At 65.6% G+C, this 7,531-nt stretch overlaps 1 protein-coding gene across 2 annotated transcripts; it reads right to left on the reverse strand.

Annotated features, from left to right (window-relative positions):
- Window positions 1–938: 938 nt before the first annotated feature.
- LOC128903236 (collagen alpha-1(I) chain-like) lies at window positions 939–4,119 on the reverse strand. Of its 2 annotated transcripts, XM_054187248.1 has the most exons (4): window positions 3,903–4,119; window positions 3,123–3,264; window positions 2,653–2,721; window positions 948–2,114 (listed from the first exon to the last, which is right to left on the reverse strand). In XM_054187248.1, exons 1-4 carry the CDS (start codon window positions 4,102–4,104, stop codon window positions 1,799–1,801), a joined length of 729 nt encoding a protein of 242 aa, XP_054043223.1. In that variant the 5' UTR covers window positions 4,105–4,119; the 3' UTR covers window positions 948–1,798. The 2 variants fall into 2 exon arrangements, with proteins under 2 accessions (XP_054043224.1, XP_054043223.1); XM_054187249.1 differs by lacking the exon at window positions 2,653–2,721 and having other exon boundaries at window positions 939–2,114.
- Between the last annotated feature and the right edge of the window lie 3,412 nt (window positions 4,120–7,531).

Genomic DNA, 7,531 nt, shown 5'->3' on the forward strand with positions numbered 1-7,531 from the left:
CAAACGTTATATCTGTATTTTATACATATATTATATCTGTATTTTACACAAACATTGTATCTGTATTTTACACATCTATTATATCTGTATTTTACACATATATCTGTATTTTATACATATATCTGTATTTTATACATATATCTGTATTTTACACATATATTATATCTGTATTTTACACATATATCTGTATTTTACACATATATCTGTATTTTACACATATATTATATCTGTATTTTATACATCTATCTGTATTTTACACATCTATCTGTATTTTACACAAACGTTGTATCCGTAGTTTGTGTTTTCCGCTCACTCTTGCACAGAGCATCTGCCTAAACACTCGCGTCTCTTCATGCCGCCGGCTCACCCGTCTGTTTTGACACCAAAACCTTTTTATAAATGCGCTTTTTAAGTACTTTTACATTCTGGGACCTTTTACGTAACGCAGAAGCGCAGAATCAGAGAGTCCTCAGGGACGGAGGTTTTTAGTTTGAACTTATTTCTCACCCCCAGCGAACGTTATTCCTCAACGTACGCGTTCCCTACGTACAAACGAGAGAGTTCGCTCCATTCCGACGCCTCTCGCCCGCAGTTACAGGTTTTCGCATTTTTTTAACGCAGCCCGAGAATTTTCAGACGTTTTGGGGCCGGGACCCACCTCTTTCGGGGACCCCCCACGTAACCCCCCCCCCATCCCCCGCTCACCTGCTCCTCCGCCGCCCCGGTGATGTCACGGTGCCCCAAATGACGTCATCAGCTGCCCGGACACCCCCCCCCCTTTCATTCCCCCCCCAAAAAAAGGGCCACGAGGCACCGGGAGAACATAAAACGCCCGATTCCGGCTCCGCGCCTTAAAATCCCAGCCCGGGGGGGGGAGGGGAGCAGAGGGGTCCCTCGGGGGGGGTTCAGCACGAGCCGACGCGGGCGGCTGCGCTTCGAACAACGTGGGTCAGCGGGGTAAATCATACAGCGTTAATTGTTTTTTTTTTTTTTATTTCTTTTTTTTTTGGAAGTTTAATTTTGCATAGAGAAACGGGCGAGACGAGAGACTCCCCCCAAACGCTTTGGCTTTCGAGGGCCGGGGGGGAATCGAATCCCCCGGCGCCGCAGTGCACCCGGCCACCGAGAAGGAGCGGCGGCTTCCGGCTGCGTAACGGGCTCCGCAACGGGCCGTGTGTCGTTTGTGCCCTTTCGTTAAAACTATTCCGTACAGACCCCGGCAGGAGGAGAAGCCGACAAAGCCGCCGCGTTGACTCCCGCGTCCGCAGCGCGAGGACCTTCGGGGGGGACGCAGTCGCCCATCGCAGACGGACGCCCGCGGGACGCTCCGGGTCCTTTCCGCTGCCCCCGCGCCGCAAAACCCGCGGGCGACCGCGGAGAAACGCTGCCGAAGGGGGGGGGAAAAAACCACCTTTAGCGCGACGCCGGGCAGCGACCCAAGGCCTCCTCCTTCCGCGAGGGTCGGCGACGGCAGCAGCCGAGGGCAGGGAAAAGCCTTTGGCGCCGTCTCCGGCACGGCTGTGGGTACGGGCCACCGGAGCCCGGTGTTTTTCCGACTCGCTGGCAGCTTTGGTTCCCCCGGAGCCGCCTTCCCAGGCGCGGGCGGGTGACAGGCACGGGCGCCTGCGGACACTGTCTCCAGCCCGCGCAGAGCCAAGGTTTTCCTCCCCCTGCGCGTCCCGAGATGAATATTTTCCTTAAAGGCTACGGCAAAACCCCCCCCGCCTTCCAAACCGCCCCCCTCGCGACAAAGCAGCCGGTTTTTTCCGGGCCGTTTCTCCGAACGTCCGCGACCTTTTCAAACCGCCCTCGCGCCACCGAAGCCCCGCGGGCTCCCTCCCGGCTTCTTGGCTGCCCTTGGCTTTACCGGGCGCGTTGGTCCCTCTCCCGGCGGCAAAAGGGACGCGCTCAGGCCAGAGCGGGTGCCGGCGCGCGGCCGGCTGCTTCGACGAGGAGCCCCCCCCCTCCCCCGGCCACGGCCGCGCTTCCTTCGGAAACTCCGCTCGTAGCCGAGGTTTTCGTTACGGGTTCCGGCGTTCGCCTTCCCGCAATTACCGGCGCTTTCGGGCAGGTCGCTGAACCCTCTCCTGAAACCGTCCGGCGAAGTTACAGCCCTGGAAGAGGAGGGGAAAAGACAAGGGGGAGCTCGACGTCGCGCTCCGGTTTCGAAAGCGCAAATGCACACCCCAAAAAAAACCCCCGTTCCCCCCCAAAACAAACAAAACGAAACCCCCCAGGACCTTGTATCTCCCCCCCGCCCCGGCAGATTCTCCTGTCGGAGCGCGGCGCGCAGACCACCCGCGCCCCCAGGTCCAGACACGGGCCGGTTCCCTAGGAGTTGTGTCGTTTTGGGGGGTTTCATTGCCATAACTCGATTTTATTGATGGGCACGTTTGAGAGGAAACTCATTAACTTTAAGCGCAGCCTCCCCCGGCGGAAAAAAATGTGTCGGAGACCGAAAAGAAACTACGATTCGGAGCTCCCGCCCGCGAGGGAGCTGTGGGGGACACTGACAACAGCGAAGAACCGATGGCAGCAACATTCCATGAAATTTGGCTTTAATTCTGGTCACGTCCTTAAGAGCCCCCCCAGGTCGACACCTCAGTCCCACGAGGGACGAGTTTTCCGGAGGGACAAACTTTTCGTACTTACACGTCGCAGACTGAAGGCTCCAGAGAACAGACCGTGCACCGAGCCCCAGAAAAACGTGCCGTCGCCACTCTAATAAAAAGGAAAACTGAATAAAAATCAAGCGACACGCCAGTTTCCACCACGTTTCACTCGCTACGTTTCCACCGGCATCTAGCGCCCGAAAATTAACCGTACCGACACCGCAAACTAATAAAAAACTCAGTTGTGCCCCCGAAGAGAAACGGCTGTTCCCGCTCTGCCCGTGAAACGGGTACGAACAAACCGACGAGAAACACCCGACCCTACGGACGGCGACGGGCAGCTCCCGGTTGACCCGAGGTGAAAGTTTGCTCTTTTACCCTGAAGGAAAACGCTCCGAACTACCAAGGCGCCGACGCGGGCAGGAGACGCGCTCCGTTCGCCGCGGCTCCTCGGCAGCTCTCCCGCGCTGGCAGCAAAGCCAAAAAAGCCAAAAAAAAAAAAAAAAAAACCTTTTCTGCAGGTTTGTCCCCGGGCCGTCTGCAGCGTCCCCGAGCTCCCCCGCGGGTCTCCCCGCTCCCGCAGGTGCCGTCGCCCGAGCCGCGAGCGGAATCAGCCGTGCGGGATCCTCTTCCCGGGAGGCAGAAGGTGACCCTGGGAAAAGAAGAGGCGAGAAATGAGCCTGTTCCTCACACCCGGCCGACGGGGACGAGCCGGGGGACCCCCCACCCCGCCTCCGCCGTCGGGAGCCGGGACGGACCCCACGCGGAGACGGAGAGAAGGCGCCCGCCGTGGATTTCATCCTGGCCCCCGTCCCCGAGCCCAACGCCACGCAACGCCCTCCGCTTCTCAGCCCCGAAACCGGCCCCAGGAGCCCCTTCGCCAGCCCCGGGAGCAGAGACCCGCTCCCCGTGTCGGGCCCCAAAGCGGCTCCCCCTCGGCCCCGCACCCCCAGGCCCCTCCGCGGGCGGTTCTGGGGAGCGCCGGGGAACGGCGGAGGGTCCGGCCCCGCGTCTCTGCGGGGCGGCACCAGCTCGGCCCGGCCGCCCCTCGATTAGCGCCGCTCCGGGTCTCCCCGCTCCGGGTCTCGCCGCCCCGGCACCGCCAGCAGCGCACCCCAACCCCTCCGGGGCGAAGGGACCCCGCGGGGAGCCGGGCCCGGCCAGCGCCCTCCGACACCACAACGCCCCACCGAGACCCCGGCCCCCCTCAGAGACCCCTCGGGCTCCCCCCCGTCTCGCCTCGGGACCCCGCCGGCCCCCCGCCACGTTCCCCGCCGCCCCCCCCCTCACCTGGACGCGGCCCAGACGCTTCACGACGTGCTCGCGGCGGTTCCGAGGACCCGGCCCGGCCGAGGACCCGCCCGCCGGGCCCCGCTTTCCCCCCGCGCCGCCCCGCGCCCGCTTCCACCCGGCCGCCATTTTGCCCCGGCCCCCTCCGCTTCCGGAGCGGCGCGGCCCCGCCGCCGACGGCCCGCCCACGCCGCGCGCCCATTGGCCGTCGCCCACGCCGCTCACGGGCCGCTCAGCTCCATTGGCCCTTCGCCGCCGTCAATCCCCACCGCGCCCCGCCTCGGCGAGGCGATGCGACCAATCGAAGCGCGGCGTAGGCGACCCGGCCAATGGGAGCGCGGCGCCCGCGCTGTGATTGGCCCATTCTCCCGCGCATCACGCGTCCCAGAGCGGTTGCCATGGGGAGGACGCTCGGCGGGGCGGGGGGGCCGGCGGGCCGTTGCCACGGCGACGGGGCCCTGCGGCCGGGCAGGCCGGGCGGGGGGGGGGGGGGATTCACCAAAACCCGCCTTTTTCTTCTTAAAAACTGCAGAGATTCGGATGCGAAAGCACGGAATCAGCCTGGCGCACTGCCCGGCCCCCCGCGGCGCTCGCAGGAGGCGGGACCAGGGACGGGCAGGAGGCGGGGCCGAGAGATGGCAGAGGCGGGGCCAGGGCTGCCGGGGGCGGGGCCAGGGAGGGTGGGAGGCGGGGACAGGGCTGCCGGGGGCGTGGTCAGGGCTGCCGGGGGCGTGGTCAGGGCTGCAGGGGGCGGGGCCAGGGAGGGTGGGAGGCGGGGACAGGGCTGTCGGGGGCGGGGCCAGGGCTGCCGGGGGCGTGGTCAGGGCTGCAGGGGGCGGAGCCACGGAGGGTGGGAGGCGGGGTCAGGGTTGACGCAGGCGGGGCCAGGACTGACGGGGGCGTGGTCAGGGCTGCCGGGGGCGGAGCCAGGGAGGGTGGGAGGCGGGGCCAGGGCTGCCGGGGGCGGGGCCAGGGAGGGTGGGAGGCGGGGACAGGGCTGCTGGGGGCGGGGCCAGGGAGGGTGGGAGGCGGGGGACAGGGCTGCCGGGGGCGGGGCCAGGGAGGGTGGGAGGCGGGGCCAGGGCTGACGGGGCGGGGCCAGGGCTGCCGGGGGCGGGGCCTGGGCGCATGCACCCCCCCGCAGCCCCCCCCACCACCCGCTCCCGGCGCCCACTGGGGTGATGAGCGGTGGCCGCCCTCAGCCCGCTTCACTGCAGCCGGGCACCGGAGCCACTTGCCGCTGCCCCAGCCAGCGCCTCCGCACCAAAAACCCCGCCCAACAGGGGGTTTTTCCCCAAAAAAACGAGCCCCAGGGACGCCGCGTCGCTCCACGTGGGGCACCACGGCTGGGGGGGGGGCACAGCAGGGAGTCTGCCGGGACCACGGGGGGGCGGCTGGTGTTGGGGGGGGGCCTCAAAACCGCTGTTTTGTTGCGGGGGGGACCCTGAAAGCACCGTTTTGCTTCAGGGGAGGCCCCAAAACCATCATTTTGCTGAAGGGGGGGGGCCCTGAAACCATCATTTTAATGCAGGGAGGGCCCTGAAACCACTGATTTGTTTCAAGGAGGGCCCCAAAACCACCATTTTGTTTAAGGGGGGGCCCTGAAACTAACATTTTGTTCAAGGGGGGGGACCCAAAACTGCCGCTAGTTTGGGGAGAGGCCTTGAAACTGTCACATGGGTTGGGGGGGGGGGACCCTGAAACCACCATTTGGGTCGGAGGGGGGCCTGAAACGGGCCCCTCGTTTGGGGCAGGGGCCTCAAAAACGACGCCCGGTGCCGGGGGGGGGGGGGGGGGCGGGGGGGTGCGTGTGTCCCCAAAACCGTCATCTGGATTCGGAGGGGCCCCAAAAGTGACACCAATTTAGGGGGGGGGAGGGGCCAAAATCGCCACTTTGTTTCAGGGGGGGACCCCAAAAATCGCCGTTTGGATTTGAGGGGAGGTCCCCAAAACCCCCAAAAAACCCTCAAAAAACCCTCAGAACCCCAAAACCCCAAAACCCCGCCCCCCTCGCCGTTTGTTCTTCTACCCGGGACGTGGGGCGTTAATGAGGACTTAATGAGAATGGTGATGACGGCGGTGATGACGACACAGGCTCCGCCCACTTTGTTACGCGCCGGGAGGGGGGGGGGGGAGGGACGCCTGGGTCCACCCGGGGTGGGGGGAAGGGGGTTAATTAATGACCTCATTAGCGGCCGGTGGGAAGCAGGGGGGGCCCGAAGGGTTCAATCAGCCCCTCGTTAATTATTCACGGCATTAATTACTGATTCGCCGCCCCGTTGCCCTGGTAACGGAGGGCGAAGCTTACTCACCCCGCGCGGGGGGGGGGGGGGGGTGCCGGGGGGCGCCGCCATGTTTGGCGAGGGCGAGGCCGCTCGTCGCTGATTGGCCGCCGCGGGGGCCGGGGGGGCGTCGCCGATTATGCCGCGACGTCGCTGATTGGCTGGGGGGTGAAGGAGGGGGGCACGGGGTGGGGGTTGCGCGCATGCGCCGGAAGGCGCCGCTTCCGGTACCACGTGGTGCCGGTCTTAAAGGGCCGCGGCGGGGCCGGGGGCTGGAGGGGGCCATGGCGGGGGGCGAGAGCGTGAACGTCTTTCTCTTCGTGCCCAACCTCATCGGTGAGGGGCTGGGGAGGGACTGGGAGGCACTGGGATGGACTAGGGGGATACTGGGAGGGGTCTGGGGGGGACTGGGAGGCACTGGGGGGGTCCTTAGGGGGATTTGGAGGTGCACTGGGGGATACTGGGACATACTGGGAGTGGCTGGGGGAGCAGCTATGGCGGGTTTGGGGGGGGACTGGGAGGTGCTGGGGGTTACTGGAAGGGTACTGGGGGGGTTGGGGGGTTTGCATGGGGTGTTGGGGTTGCACTGGGGGATACTGGGATGTACTGGGAGTGGCTGGGGGAGCAGCTATGGTGGGTTTGGGGGGTTACTGGTGTATACTGGGACGTACTGGGAGTAGCTGGGGGAGCAGCTATGGCGGGTCGGGGGGGACACTGGTGTATACTGGGAGGTACTGGGGGGCAGTGGCGGGGTTGGGGGCCCTCAGAGTGGTGGGGGGGGGGGGGTGTGCGCTGGGAGGCCCTGGGGGGACACTGGGACATACTGGAAGGGCTCTGAGAGCATCTCTGGTGGGTTGGGGGGGGGGGGGTAGGGGGTGTACTGGTGGATACTGGGATATACTGGGAATTTCCCCCCTCCCAGGCTATGCCCGCCTGGCGCTGGCCGCCGCCTCCTTCTACCTGATGCCGCAGCGGCCGGGGCCGGCGGCCGCCTGCTACGCGCTGGCCGGGCTCCTGGACGCCGTGGACGGGCACGTGGCCCGGCTGCTGGGCCAGGGTGGGCGGGGCCTCGCGGGGGGGCGTGGCCTGAGAGGGGGGTGTGGCTCCCGGGTGGGGGCGGGGCCTCGCTGGGGGGCGTGGCCTGAGAGGGGGCGTGGTCTCGCGGGTGGGGGGGTGAGGCCTTTTTGTGGGAAGTCAGTGGGCGGGGGCTTGAGGGGAGGGGGCGTGGTTTGTGATGGGAAGGGCCTGAAGGGGGCGTGGTTAACGCTTTAGCCCCGCCCCCCCACGGCTGCCCATGGGGGGGGGTGTCCCCATAGCAGGTCCCTGCCCTCCACGGAGGTCCCGCCC

The sequence above is a fragment of the Rissa tridactyla genome, unplaced genomic scaffold, assembly GCF_028500815.1.
Source record: "Rissa tridactyla isolate bRisTri1 unplaced genomic scaffold, bRisTri1.patW.cur.20221130 scaffold_200, whole genome shotgun sequence".
NCBI lineage: Eukaryota > Metazoa > Chordata > Aves > Charadriiformes > Laridae > Rissa > Rissa tridactyla.

What these genes read in the sequence shown, in the direction of transcription:
- LOC128903236 (XM_054187248.1), bottom strand. Translation starts at nt 4,104, where the DNA reads ATGGGCGCGCGGCGTGGGCGGGCCGTCGGCGGCGGGGCCGCGCCGCTC. An exon ending in GGGACAAACCTGCAGAAAAG is followed by an intron (nt 2,722 to 3,122) that starts GTTTTTTTTTTT and finishes CCTTTTTATTAG; the next exon opens with AGTGGCGACGGCACGTTTTT. An exon ending in GAGCCTTCAGTCTGCGACGT is followed by an intron (nt 2,115 to 2,652) that starts GTAAGTACGAAA and finishes CTCCTCTTCCAG; the next exon opens with GGCTGTAACTTCGCCGGACG.